Below are 15,263 nucleotides of genomic sequence, written 5' to 3' on the forward strand. Positions count from 1 at the left end.
AAAGTAAATTTACAAACAAAACATCCCATTTTCTAACCTTATAAAAGGCTTTGTGCTGCGTTCACGTACTAGTCGGAACTAGGAAACAAATTTCCGAAAGGCTAACTGGTTGAACACGGCACGTGTATAACTACAACCAATTATCAAAAGTCGGACATTTCGGAGTTGCCTAGTTCCGACTGGTAGACAAACGCGGCAATTGACTCGCGCCAATAGTATTACCAAAGACATGAAGACAGGCTGAAACTGCTTCTCCAATATAAATCCCTGATCACGCTTGTAGGCATTGTCATGGCAACGTTGGTCTGCTAAACTCATGCGCAGAGGTACGTCATCGGGTGTAAGGGTCGTCTTGCGCCGAAATGCGCACGCCGTCAAATCAAAGTAATAACATGTTCAACAACTTAAGAAATCGTCTCGAATCGAAGCCTTTAGATTTCGAGAAAATGAAAAACTCAGGAAGAATGTTTTCAATGGTTCACTTCTCAACCCCAAAACCCTGGCATGGTTTGTCGCGCGCGTTCCCGGAAATCTCGCGATGTTGCGCCTTTTTATTATTTTTTATTATTCATAATACAAAAATCTATTTACATTGCTACATCAAACATGTCTAGCAAACCAAACACAGGTATTAACAATACTCAAACATACAAAAATATATAAATAAAATACAAAAAAGAAACAATTTAAGTGCAATTATATTCACTTTGAAAATATCTTATTATAATGATTCATGGCGATGTTGCGCCTCCGGGTTTAGAAACTTGTTCTTCGGACGTCATTGAACACGTGATAATGTTACATAGTGCTTTGAATACTGCATCGGAGCTTCAATATCAATCATCCCATCACTAAAAATGTACAGTTGTCCCTCCCTTATGAAAAATGGTGGTGCTGTAGGCTACTCCATAAAGCCATCAGTTCCCGAAACCTTGGCCAAAACTTTCAGCTTCACCTCCCTCTCGCTTTATACTACACAACGCGCATGTGCATATATCGTGGGTTGGAGAAGAAGACGCTTGTTGTTGGTGGTAGTTTTTCATACAAGTGCCATTTTGTCTACATGTCGAGAGCGCCGTGATTGGATTTTGTGTGTGGGTATTGGAGCCAATCAGAGAAACCGGGCGGCGGACAAACGGTGAGAGGTTGCACGGCTGAGGAGGAATGTGATCTGGTAGCAGGGGATTGGTGTGTCATTGACCAACCAAATTACTAACTCCACTAGTTAAATGCTAAAATTAAAAGCTAGCTGGTTAGCTAAAATATAACTAAACCTTAACTCACTAATCACCATGGCTCATTGTTAGCTGCCTGGCTAGCTAGCTCTGTAAGATAACAAACGTTAACTAGTTACTAGTTATGTGTGGTGGCACAGTGACAAATGCCTGGTTGGGTGAGAGACAACAATGACCAATGACCAATATAGCTAGCTAGAATGCCACATGAAAACATAAAACAATATTCGAGGAGGTGCGTGACTCGTGAGCTAGCTAACGTTACTTAACTGGTCTACTGACTATTGGGCTGCTGCATACTCAGTTGAAAAATTTGACTAAAACCGTCAGTCACTACACTAGTAGCCTGTGATCAAAGTTGACATACCAGTTGTCTAGGACAATATTGTGATTTGGCAGATATATTTGTAATTTGTCTTAAAGTGGCAAGAAGAGTAGCCTATTTCTTGACCACCAAACAAACCATGTCCCTGGGCTCTGTCCAACTTATCTGCACTGATCTGAAAGAGCTGACCAGGTGAAAGCCTGCCTAATGATGAGATGTTTTTCCTGTCAACAAGTATTTCCAGATCAAGGGAAGGAGAGGACAGATTTTTTGACAATTGAAAATGAGTCCAAGAGAGTAATTTGTGAAGGCAGTCATATTCATCATGGTACTTACATGTGATTGTAGTATTTATTGGCACGATTATTATGAGCCTTAGCGAATATGACCTTACAAATTATAATAATAATTTGATAACAAGATAGGACGTCCTGTTCCATTTGTTCCACCACCATACTGTAAATGTGTTAACCTGTTGCTGAAATGCCTCATACATTCTTACTTAAGAAGGTGAAATTATCTTACTATCTGATCGAGGATAGTCATCTCATGCAGTTATGTGCCCCTCACATCTGTAGCAGTAGACTGAATTGAGGACTTTCAGAGTTCATTGACCATGGAGCAGTACACTACCGCCACCACATCTACTGGGGAACAGATAGTGGTTCAGACTGCCGCTGGGCAGATCCAACAACAGGTAAGAAGGAAGAGTTTGTTCACATCTGTTATGTGTGTTTGTGTATTGGAAGGGGTTTAGGAGAAATGTACCTACGGAAGAATGTTAATGCCATGAGTTTGGGCTAGGTTGTGGCTTTACTCATTGTGTGGTGAAAGTTCCTGGGCATTGGCCACAGTAGCTGTGTGTTAACCCATTCATAGAAGCAAACTACCTTTAGCGCCTATTGTATCAACGTCAACAAAACAAAGGAGATGATTGTGGACTTCAAGAAACAGCAGAGGGAGCACCCCCCTATCCACATCGACGGGACAGTAGTGGAGAGGGTAGTACGTTTTAAGTTCCTCGGTGTACACATCACGGACAAACTGAATTGGTCCACCCACACAGACAGCATTGTGAAGAAGGCGCAGAAGAAATTCTGCTTGTCACCAAAAGCACTCACAAACTTTTACAGAAAGAGAGCATCCTGTCGGGCTGTATCAACGCCTGGTACGGAAACTGCTCCGCCCACAACCATAAGGCTCTCCAGAGGGTAGTGAGGTCTGCACAACGCATCACTGGGGACAAACTACCTGCCCTCCAGGACACCTACACCACCTGATGTCAAAGGAAGGCCATAAAGATCATCAAGGGCAAGAACCACCCAAGCCACTGCCTGTTCACCCCACTATCATCCAGAAGGCGAGGTCAGTACAGGTGCATCAAAGCAGGGACCGAGAGACTGAAAAACAGCTTCTATCTCAAGGCCATCAGACTGTTAAACAGCCACCACTAACATTGAGTGGCTGCTGCCAACATACTGACTCAACTCCAGCCACTTTAATAATGGAAATTGATGTAAAAAAAAAAATGTATCACTAGCCACTTTAAACAATGCCACTTAATATAATGTTTACATACCCTACATTACTCATCTCATATTTATATACTGTACTCGATACCATCGACTGCATCTTGCCTATGCCGTTCTGTACCATCATTCATTCATATACCTTTATGTACATATTCTTTATCCCTTTACACGTGTGTGTATAAGGTAGCAGTTGTGGAATTGTTAGGTTAAATTACTCGTTGGTTACTACTGCATTGTCGGAACTAGAAGCACAAGCATTTTGCTACACTCGCATTAACATTTGCTAACCATGTGTATGTGACAAATAACATTTGATTTATTGAAGATTTTAATCTTCTGGCCAGGGGAGTTTTGTTAAGAGCCCCGACGACGTTCGTTCTGAATGTTAAAATTCATCGCTTGCAGTATGGTTTTGGAAACATAAGGAACGTTTCTTCCATATCAGCAAGAAGAAAAAAATGGTTAAATTAGTACACACCTTTTATAGGTTTAGTGTTCCCACGTGGCCATATCTCCATGTTACAGCTCTTGTTTACGGAATACAGACAGAAGACAGGAGACCTGTTCGTATTAGCTATCGTGCGAACACCTGTGTGTAAGCGGTTCGTCAATTTGAGGCACACACAGCATATGAATCTGTGTAAAACTGTTACAGTAAGTGTATATTCTTTATTTCAAAGAATATTTATTGCTGATATGAAAGATAATGGGCACATCATAATGTTTCGAAAACCATTTCCTAAGCTATGATTATTGACATTTTTAAACGGTGTCAGAATTGTTCACACGCAGACAACCGTGGGCGAAGCTAACTGCTGAAAACCATACGGAGAACACCGATCTCTGGCACAGTGACTGCGGTTCAGTTGCAAGCTGGGCCCCAGGCAGCCACCGGCTGAGGCCAACATGTTCAGACACTCCTATTAGTGTTGGGACCGCCGAGGTCCTACCATGTCTCTACCCCATTTACCCAGTTTGTCTCCCTGCTGGCGATGCTTTGAGTCATAATCCACAGTCCCCGCGGTTATATCCGCAAGACGAGTGGGTTTAGGGTCAGGTTGAATAAAGAGAAAACACCTTAAATGTATAATTATTGTGCAATGTATTATGTAAAGGCTACATTGAGGTTTTTCATTCATTATTTTAGGTTATCTGTTATTAGTGTGTATGCCTAGGCCCAAAAGCTTAACTGTAAGCGAGCCAAATAGCCTATAGGCCAGTTGCCAAATGCTTTTGGGAAAGGGCAGAAAAAGTTAACAACAATCCACAAAGGCATAAAGGACACTCTGAGTTTAATTCAATAAGATAAAAGCTGCAAAATTGTGACTTTAAAATAAAGAGAAGGGAGGGACAGAAAAGTAATGTTTGGGAAAGATTTGGTGAAGTGGTAAAAGAGGATGATAGCAGTGCCATCTATGTTATGCTTGATGATAGGATATACAAATTTGACAGTCACAAGACAGAACTTCAAATAGGCCTATGGCATATCAATGAAACTGTAGCCTACTGTTCGGATGGGTTAAATGAAAACTGAAATCTGGACACTGACTGTAGGTCTATAACTTCTCACAGCCTTACTATTAACTCTTGCAGAATTAAGTATTTCTTGCAGTAAAATTATACACCAAATGTAGGCTACATTTCGACATGGGAACATGAGTGGCGAAATATTATTTAATTCTTTCAGCATCTTGAGAGAATGCGAATGTGCAGTTAGATACTGTCTGTGGAGTGCTATCTTTATCAGCATCATAAAAGCTGATATTATTTCAAACACATAAAATATGCATCCAAGCCAAACTGAAATCTATTTCCTTACAGCAGATCAAACTGGTGTCATTTGGACATTTTGTACAGAAAATCTTTTCAGTTGAAAAAAAAAAGAAAAATCATTTTCTCTCCGGTCCGTCTTTGTTCCACGAAAGAAGCAGATATGACAGAGAACTTTACCGATTGAAGCATACATTCTATCGATTTATGACAGTATTCTGGTGAGCAAGGGTCTTCTAGGGCAACTCATAATGACAGAAGAAAAGCTGCATTATAATTATAAAAAGATGACTAACCAAAATGTCAGAAATTAAAATCAGAAATATATCTAAATCAGGCAACAACAACAAATCCTGAACCCCCATCAAAAAATAGTTCTGCAGTTTCTGACTGTAGCCTACAGAGCATTTTTTTTATTAGTGAGTTAAGGTCTGGTGCGAACTGCAGATTTTCACCTTATCACATATAGTTGGGCGAATTGGTTATTCGCCAAATGCGAGCGAGTGTGGGTGAATAAACCACGTAACACTGCTTCCTACATGTCGCCTCATCATATCCTCTGGGCCTCACTGCTACACTGTTGTGTACAGGTGCATGTCAACATTTTTGACACTACAGCCTCCTGTGTTCGTAGTGTTGCTGTCAGCCAGGTTGAAAAACTACATGCATGTCCCTCTCCAATATCAATCTTGCTATCTGTATTGTCTTCAGTCTGAGATTGTCAATTGTGTTATTCTCACATTGTCCAACAGGTGGTACAGTTATACCACAATCAAGTCATGAATCTATAGATATATGTGTATTTTGTAACCTACAACAATATTCTGAGTGGCATAAAATGCTCTCCTTGCTGAGTTTAAGATTGACCAGACTCCTACATTGCCTTTTCAAATCTCAAGTAAATATCCCGGTGAATATAGCATACACTGAAATTACAGTACACTCGGACCCTATTATGATTCCCTTCTTGTCATTTGTGTTTTCGTGTGCGCTCATTCAGCATCTTGTGGAGATCAAACTATCACAGCACCATGTTTATCTGTTTGCCGCCCTCTGGCCTGTTTTGTTCTGTTTTGTCTGTCTGTGGTCAACATGTGCTGCATGGAAGCTCTGCTGTGATGTAGAATGGTTGTTATGCATGGTTGCAGTTCCATTAGAGATATCTTGAATTAACCTCACTCTCCTTTCCATGTCTCTTTTACAATCTCCCACCTTTTTTCTATGTCTTTCACTCCTTCCTTCCCCTCTCTCTCCTAGGTGCAGGGTCAGCCTCTGATGGTGCAGGTCAGCGGTGGTCAGCTCATCACCTCATCGGGCCAGCCCATTATGGTCATGGGGGGGCAGGGAGGGCAGGGGCAGACCATCATGCAGGTGCCCATGTCTGGAGCTCAGGGGCTCCAACAGGTGACTGAACTGTTGTTCAACTGTACATCACACCTATCTGAAACCTAGCAGACATGTCTCTCTAACAAGATATTCCTGAACGAGATATGATAAAGCAGACTGGCTGATAAAGATTGTCCTGCTCTCTGCTGTAGATCCAGCTGGTGCAGCCAGGTCAGATCCAGCTCCAGGGGGGACAGACTCTACAGGTACAGGGTCAGCAAGGCCAGACCCAGCAGTTCATCATTCAGCAGCCCCAAACTGCTGTGACCGCAGGACAAAACCAGGTATAGACACTCACACACTCTTTATACAATATTTTGGTCTGTAATAGAACACATACTCGTAGTTTCCATTGTTCAGAAGAGGCCCACTTGTACATTTTTATGTAAATAGCTGTAATGAATAAAACATATTATGGACACCATAGAATCCCACCACACTGGGTGGTAATGATTGTTGATGTTTGTTTCTCAGGGCCAGCAGCAGATTACATTACAGCCGGGGCAGCAAGTGGCTCAGACTGCAGACGGCCAGACCATTGTGTACCAGCCAGTCAATGCTGATGGGTCCATTCTACAGCAAGGTAACACGTTCACACTCATAGCTGGGATCCCTACTGTGTGTTGATGGATGCTTAGTGTGCTGGCTATTGTCCCCTTCTGTTGATTATCAGCTGATTTAGAACTGAATCAGTGGCTGTATGCAAAGTGGTTCACACTCCACACTTCTGGATCACTAATCAATGATAGCTGATATTAACTTAACCCTTTTGCGGTTCCCCCAGGTATGATTACCATCCCTGCCTCTAGTCTGGCTGGTGCTCAGATTGTTCAGGCAGGCAACAGCACCAACACAACAAACAGTAGTCAGGGTACAGTGACCGTCACACTGCCTGGCAACATGGTCAACGCAGGTGGCATGGTCATGGTAAGGTCCCTAATGACATTAATACAGACTTGTTGGCATGTGTGTATGCTATGCATCAGTTTGACCAGTGTGTGTATGTGTTAGATGGTTCCGGGTGGCGGTGGCAGTGTTCCCACCATGCAGCGTATCCCCCTGCCGGGAGCGGAGATGCTGGAGGAGGAGCCTCTGTATGTCAACGCTAAGCAGTACCACCGCATCCTGAAGAGACGGCAGGCCCGCGCCAAGCTGGAGGCAGAGGGAAAGATCCCCAAGGAGAGGAGGGTGAGTGTCTGTGACATGAGCAGATGTATATATGTGTGGTTGTTGTTTTTATGAAGACAGAGAACTGCTGGGAGTGTGTTTAGACACAATATTTGTCTATAAGATTCTATGTGAGTTTGAGAGGGGGAATATTCCAGGATGACAGTTTTAGGATGAGGAAATGGTGTGGGCAGTAAAGGATGTGTTTATGTGCTTGTCTGTGAATGTGGTTTTACTTGTCCCTCAGAAATACCTGCACGAGTCTCGTCACAAGCACGCCATGGCGAGGAAGAGGGGTGATGGCGGACGCTTTTTCTCGCCGAAGGAGAGGGAGGAGATGGCTCTGGCCATGCAGGTGAGGAGGGCTCAGGGTGCCCTCAAACAAGAGGACGTGTTTGGAGGTGTTGAACTCAACTCTAATTGGCAACCTACTTCTGTTGCCTCCCTCAGCTAACCAACAAGTAGCAGCCATTTCCACCCCTCACTCTGTCACATGTCCACCGCAGCCACTCATTTCCCCTGCACTCTTAAAATGGTCATCATTGCTATCTTTGTATGTTTTTATTAGATTGGTTACCTTGTAGTTTTGTATCAAAGAATAGTATAGTTTTTTACAAGTTATGTTTTTTTTGTACTTGCTTGTTTTTTGAGTATATAGACAGGGGTGCTTTTAGATGCGGGCATATTTTTTTGTGTACCTTCTGTTTTTCTTTTGATGTATTCCAGCCACTTGATCCCTAACCATGTCTCTGGCAAACCACACTGAGTTCAAAAGCTCGTTCTTTCACATAGAGCTGTACATACTGACCACAGGAGGCTGCTGAGGGGAGAACACCTCATAATAATGTCCAGAACAGAAACAGAGCAGATGGAATGGCATCAAACACCTGGAAACCATGTGTTTTGATGTATTTGTTACCATTCCAATTATTCTGCTCCGGTCATTATCACGAGCCCATCCGCCCCATTTAAGGTGCCACCAACCTCCTTTGATACTGACTCAGTAAAATGTTCTCCAATGTCGTTTGAAATGTGTCTTGGCTTCGTTTGAGCTCTTGTTGTAAGCTGAAGAATGTTGGAATGTTAATGTTGCTTCCTTGCTGTTGTGTTTCCTTGTTAAACTTGTACCATGTTGTAGTGTAAACATCTCTGCTAACACCTGTGTTCATTTAACAGCTGCAGGGCTAGGATGGGAGTGGTGTAAAGGTACTGTATGAATTTAACACAAGATCACTATAAAACAAATATTTACTTTCCTAACCTTTGTCAATGCTGCTTCATATTATGAATGTCTTGGGTCAGACCCACCCCTCATTGTAGGTTGATTTATCCTCATTTTAAATATTAAACATGGTGCTATACATCCAACCATCCTTGGAGAACGAACAATAAACACCAATGCTGAACATACAGTAATTATACACACATTAAGCCTGAATTTGCAGCAGTTTTATATATGCCCACGCAAGGTTTTATTGAGAAGTTGGTAATGGCGAACCACATGTAACAGATTATGAATGAGGCTGTGTGTGTTTTCTGTGTATAATGTTTGTGTATGATTTCTGTTTTCTATTAGTTTTTATGATTGCTGACATTTTTCTGCGACTGCCACCTGTCTCATTGCCCATCATTCACATTTGTGACGTGTGTGTATACAAATAAACATGTCTCTTTCTGTTGGTATTGTTTTTAATATGAATAAAGACTTGGCTTTCAAGCTTTTCTAATTTTTTTTTACATGATGAAAAATCTGTGTCCACTAAACTAAAAATACTATTCAAAACAATTAAGATGTTTGAAAATGATGGATTTGATAAATCAATAAAATATTTACCAGTTTCTTGTAATGGCACATAAATGAATCCCTATCTAATACATTCAGCTGTGTAGATGGAAAAATTCATTTTGACCAATAACATAGTATCACCTCCCAGACCAAATCCTAACAAAAACATTAGTGAGCATTTAGATTAAGGTATAGTCTGATTGAAATCTAACCCCCAGACTGGATTATACTTTGACACTTTAGCAGCTTATACCTGGGAGAGATTCATGTTGTTGTGGCATGGTCATTACACAGGCTGACCAACCGCTCCTCTTCCTCCAGGTACAGGCGGCCCAACCACATGCTAGAGAAGAGGCAGTCGGGCAGGTGATCTGTGTGTCATAACCTCTAGAAGACCTGTGAGGTGTGTGTGTGCTCATGTGTTTGTCTCTGTGAGAATGGTTGCGGAGGAGTTGAGATCAGATGTCCCACACACCAATCAACCAGTGCTTTCCAACCAGTCCCAAGTCCCCTGTCTGGTAGAGAGCAGGACAGACTGGGTGAAGAGATTGCTAGCACACAGAGATACTGCACATACAGATATACTGTAACCATGGTAACACTGGAGAACAATTGGGCCTTCTGGAGGGAATGTCTTTTAAGAAACAGCACAAGTTCTACAAGAAAGTTTCTTCCAAAGCAACCTTGACTTGTTTCATGTCAGTTACTTTTATCTCTGGATGTGCCACAAGAACTTGATCAATAAACACACCATCCTATAGGCCACAAGTCCAAAGTGGTTATGATAGCCTTCTTCCTTTCCTGATGCTCTTCAGAAATATTAAATAGTTTTTCTTTTGTAAAGATAAGTTGTGTCCTCTGGTTCATGATAATATGCAACTATCATCACTTATTTTAAGGCTTTCAGACTTTTAAAAAATGATTTCCTGGTTATTCTATTTGAAAGGAGCAATAATCAAATGCCTAATTACCTGCATCAGTTTTTTATATTGTGTTGTAACAGTCTTGTAAGAGTGTAGATACTTTTAAAAAGCGTTTTAGCAATTATTTTATTGCATAAATAAAAGGAAACATCAAATGTTCTGTATGTGTTTAGAATGCCTCTGAAAATACAATGAATACATTTTCCGACTTCCAACATATTTTGTTTTGGAATTAATATTGCCAGAACTGTACTGTACACATACTGTATGTACACTGCATGATTTGACCAAATGCCCATGTCGCCTATACCTAAATCCGCCACTGGGGAGTAGGCTGGGAAGCTGATTCTCAATCAATGTTTTTAGAGCAACCTCAACAACGAGATGCTTGAGCAAACGAAGGCAGAGGAGGCTCGCATCCCCCGCCCACAATTTCAGGTGACAGCTAGGCAAAACAGGCCGTTCACAACTTGCTGCACGCCAAGGAACTGCGCAGGCAACAAACCGTTTTATGACAGCAATTACTACACTGTAGTTTGTAAATATAGAATTGCCAACTGATACACCAAACGGCTGTTAATTAATTGTTTCTAAATCGTGTGAATTGCAGTCTTCAGCTGCACAAAACAATCCCTCTTCCGCAATATACCGAACAGTGGGGAGAAACTCGAATCCTGTAGCTAACTTAACTAACGTTAGCTATACCACGGGCTAACGAATTTGTTGTACGTTTTAATTACTTATCGAAATGTCGGACACTCCGGGGGACGGAAAGTTGGAGCTGAAACAAGCCAGCAAAGAAGTAAAGGAGAGCGAGAATGTGGCTGAAAAATACTCAGCCATGACCGTGAGCAAGAACAGCGAAATTACCATGGGTGAACTGTCAGTGTCGTCTGCTGCGTTCAGTGCGGTCCCTATTCACAAACCCGTTAAAAAGGTAAGACACATTCATTACGTAGCTAGCTAGTGAACAACTTGCTACTTATGAGTTGATTTGGTTTCTTTTATTGTCTGGGTGGTCATCACATCATGTCCCATTTCAGGATGTCCCTTCTAAGCCTAACGTAATTCACATATGTTCACTTCGTTAGCAGCTTCTGAAGTCCAACCATTCATTTTCAATGCATTTACTATTTATTGTATGTGAACGCTGTTGGTGCAGTACGTCAGCCACCCCCATATACCCAGAGTAGGGCACAGTGTTAGATTAATTAGATTTGTTGGTCACAGGTTGTCAGCTACAGTTAGGCCTAGTATGCATTTGAAGTGAGGAAACTTCAAACAAACACATCTGCACACTTAATTCAACTTCAAGATCCCATTGAGAAGGCAGTACAGTACTTATTAGCAGTCTGGGGGCGATTCCTCAAGAATGTAGAGCAAAAAAGGAACGTGACTTTTTTGGGATTGTCACAAAATGTAATTCATAAAATGGTCCTTTGGAGGAATGCGTATTGACATATATTTGACATTTATATTTTAAAGCCTATTGAGAAATAATGAATCAAAGTTGGCCTATTTAAGACAATTTGACCCTACCCAGGAGCATTGCAAGACACCATTAATTACTGTTGAACTTAATGTTGTCATTTGAAACATCACTATGTTATAAAATCAGTAATACATTTCATTATGCAAGATCTAAATGTACATTTTATTATATGGTTTTGAAAATGATGTACATTTATATCACATTTATATTCAATGTAATTGTATTTTGTTGTTTTTTGGGGTACTTTTTACCCCTTTTTCTCCACAATTTTGTGATATTCAATTGGTAGTTAGTAGATGTCGACCGATTATGATTTTTCAAATTCGATACCGATTATTGTAGGACCAAAAAAAGCTAATACCAATTAATCGGCCATTAAAAGAAATAAATGTGTTTGTAATAATGACAATTACAACAATACTGAATTAACACTTGTTTTAACTTAATATAATACATCAATAAAATCAATTTAGTCTCAAATAAATAATGAAACATGTTCAATTTGGTTTAAATACCGCAAAAACAAAGTGTTGGAGAAGAACGTAAAAGTGCAATATGTGCCATGTAAGAAAGCTAACGTTTAAGTTCCTTGCTCATGACATGAGAACATATGAAAGCTGGTGGTTCCTTTTAACATGAGTCTTCAATATTCCCAGGTAAGAAGTTTTAGGTTGTAGTTATTATAGGACTATTTCTCTATACCATTTGTATTTCATTAACCTTTGACTATTGGAGGTTCTTATAGGCACTTTAGTATTGCCAGTGTAACAGTATATCTATCTTCCGTCCCTCTCCTCGCTCCTTGGGCTCGAACCAGGAACACATCGACAACAGCCACCCTCGAAGCAGCGTTACCCATGCAGAGCAAGGGGAACAACTACTCCAAGTCTCAGAGCGAGTGACGTTTGAAACGCTATTAGCACGCACCCCGCTAACCAGCTAGCCATTTCACATCGGTTACACCAGCCTAATCTCGGGAGTTGATAGGCTTGTAGTCATAAACAGCGCTGTGCTTACGAAGAGCTGCTGGCAAAACGCACGAAAGTGCTGCCGACCACCGCTCAGTCAGACTGCTCTATCAAATCATAGACTTAATTATAACATAATAACACACAGAAATACGAGCCTTAGGTCATTAATATGGTCGAATCCGGAAACTATAATCTCGAAAACAAGACGTTTATTCTTTCACTGAAATATGGAACCGTTCCGTATTTTATCTAAGGGGTGGCATCCATAAGTCTAAATATTCCTGGTACATTTCACAACCTTCAATGTTATGTCATAATCAATTAAAATTCTGGCAAATTAGGTGGCCCAAACTGTTGAATATACACTGACTCTGCGTGTAATGAACGCAACGGAAGTGACACAATTTCACCTGGTTAATATTGCCTGCTACCTGGATTTCTTTTAGCTAAATATGCAGGTTTAAAAATATATACTTCTGTGTATTGATTTTAAGAAAGGCATTGATGTTTATGGTTAGGTACACATTGGAGCAACGATACGCACCACATCGATTATATGCAACGCAGGACACGCTAGATAACTACACATGGTTGATGATATTACTAGTTTAACTAGTGATTATGATTGATTGTTTGTTATAAGTTTAATGCTAGCTAGCAACTTACCTTGGCTTCCACTGCATTCACGTAACAGGCAGGCTCCTCGTGGAGTGCAATGAGAGGCAGGTGGTTAGCGCGTTGGTCTAGTTAACTGTAAGGTTGCAAGATTGAATCCCCGAGCTGACAAGGTGAAAATCTGTCGTTCTGCCCATGAACAAGGCAGTTAACCCACCGCTCCTAGGCCGTTATTGAAAATAAGAATGTGTTCTTAACTGACTTGCCTATCTAAATAAGTGTAAAAAAACACTGACTTCCGATTTGTTATGAAAACTTCAAATCGGCCCTAATTAATCGGTCGACCTCTTGTACAGGTGCATCAAAGCGGGGACCGAGAGACTGAAAAACAGCTTCTATCTCAAGGCCAACAGACTGTTAAACAGCCATCACTAACATTGAGAGGCTGCTGCCAACATACTGACTCATCTCTAGCCACTTTATGAATACAATGTGTTGATGAAGCTCTTAATTTGGCTTTTGGGAAAAACACGAGATGAACTGTTACAAAAAAGACCCGCTAAAGAACACTCCGTAATGTTCACAACCACATATACTTTAAATTTGCCAAAAGTGGGAGGTGTCGTCAAACCCTGGCATATTTTATCATCGGACCCAGCTTTGCCGGCTGAATTTAAAAATCCACCACTTATTGTGTATAGGAGAGGTCTATTTACGCAATAAATTGGGTCATGCCATCTTCCAGCCGCATTAAATGTCCATGTGGGCTCTGTCAGTAAAACCTCCCGCTCTCTCAAACAGAGAATTAGTGAACATAAAAGAAAGAAACGACAGGGATTATCCAGTCGCAGTACATTTTAATGACCTAAAGTATGACATTTCTAACTTTTTAAAAATATTTTGTGGCACAGAGAAAGTTAAGATATCAGACAGGGGAGGTGATATTAATAAAATTCTTGAGTAAAAGAGAATGTTTTTGGATTTTCACCCTCCAGACATTATTTCCTAAAGGACTTAACCTCCTGGAACTACCCATCCCGGATCCGGGAGAATTGTCATCAACTACACTAATTAGCATAGCGCAACGGTCAAAAAATATTACTAGAAAATATTAATATTCATGAAATCACAAGTGAAATATAGTGAAACACAGCTTAGCCTTTTGTTAATCACCCTGTCATCTCAGATTTTGAAGTTATGCTTTACAGCCAAAGCAAGACAAGCGTTTGTGTAAGTTTATCGATGGCCTAGCATAGCATTATGTCCAGCTAGCAGCAGGAAGCTTGGTCATGAAAATCAGAAAAGCAATCAAATTAACCAGTTACCTTTGATGATCTTCGGATGTTTTCACTGACGAGACTCCCAGTTAGACAGCAAATGTTCCTTTTGTTCCATAAAGATTATTTTTATACCCAAAATACCTCCGTTTGTTTGTTATGTTGAGAAATCCACCGGAAATAGCGGTCACGACAACGGCGGAAAAAAAATCCAAATTATATCCATAATATCGACAAACATGGCAAACTTTTAAAACTTTTTTATAATCAATCCTCAAGGTGTTTTTCAAATATCTATTCGATAATATATCAACCGGGACAATTGGCTTTTCAGTAGGAGAGAGAGGAAAAATGACTACCTCTGTCTTTTACGCAAGAATCACTCAGAGCCCTCAGCTGGCCACTTACGCAATGTAGTTGTTTACGCTCATTCTTCAACATAAAGGCGTGAAACTACGTCAAAATGCTGTAGACACCTTAGGGAATACGTAGAAAAAGGAATCTGGTTGATATCCCTTTCAATGGCCAACAGGGGTGCATAGGAACACAACGGTTTCAAAATAAGAGGCACTTCCTGATTGGATTTTCCTCAGGGTTTCGCCTGCAATATCAGTTCTGTTATATTCGCAGACAATATTTTGACAGTTTTGGAAACTTTTTAGTGTTTTCTATCATAAGCTGTCAATTATATGCATATTCAATCATCTGGTCCTGAGAAATAGGCGGTTTACTTTGGGAACGTTATTTTTCCAAAAATGAAAATAGTGCCCCCTAGTTTCAAGAG

At 40.7% G+C, this 15,263-nt stretch overlaps 2 protein-coding genes across 10 annotated transcripts in view; both read left to right on the top strand.

Annotated features, from left to right (window-relative positions):
- The first annotated feature begins 865 nt into the window (after positions 1 to 865).
- LOC118400284 (nuclear transcription factor Y subunit alpha-like) lies at positions 866 to 10,283 on the top strand. Of its 9 annotated transcripts, XM_052473500.1 has the most exons (9): positions 2,293 to 3,746; positions 6,120 to 6,266; positions 6,401 to 6,532; positions 6,723 to 6,831; positions 7,033 to 7,175; positions 7,260 to 7,436; positions 7,663 to 7,770; positions 8,592 to 8,621; positions 9,523 to 10,283. In XM_052473500.1, the coding sequence occupies exons 1-8, from the start codon at positions 3,609 to 3,611 to the stop codon at positions 8,601 to 8,603; spliced, it is 966 nt and encodes a 321-aa protein (XP_052329460.1). In that variant the 5' UTR covers positions 2,293 to 3,608; the 3' UTR covers positions 8,604 to 8,621; positions 9,523 to 10,283. The 9 variants fall into 9 exon arrangements, 8 of the variants coding, with proteins under 8 accessions (XP_035652865.1, XP_035652864.1, XP_035652868.1 ...); XM_035796972.2 differs by lacking the exons at positions 2,293 to 3,746; positions 9,523 to 10,283 and adding exons at positions 866 to 1,138; positions 2,142 to 2,257 and having other exon boundaries at positions 7,663 to 9,132; XM_035796971.2 differs by lacking the exons at positions 2,293 to 3,746; positions 9,523 to 10,283 and adding exons at positions 878 to 1,138; positions 2,139 to 2,257 and having other exon boundaries at positions 7,663 to 9,132.
- A 242-nt stretch (positions 10,284 to 10,525) lies between these two features.
- Positions 10,526 to 15,263, top strand: part of LOC118399875 (S-adenosylhomocysteine hydrolase-like protein 1) — a 60,590-nt gene continuing 55,852 nt past the window's right edge. The window contains exon 1 of the mRNA XM_052473502.1: positions 10,526 to 11,061. Within this exon, the coding sequence (XP_052329462.1) occupies positions 10,873 to 11,061 (189 nt within the window). The 5' untranslated portion in view covers positions 10,526 to 10,872. The remainder of the gene's footprint in view (positions 11,062 to 15,263) is intronic.

This window comes from Oncorhynchus keta, chromosome 21, assembly GCF_023373465.1.
Source record: "Oncorhynchus keta strain PuntledgeMale-10-30-2019 chromosome 21, Oket_V2, whole genome shotgun sequence".
Taxonomy (NCBI): Eukaryota; Metazoa; Chordata; class Actinopteri; order Salmoniformes; family Salmonidae; genus Oncorhynchus; species Oncorhynchus keta.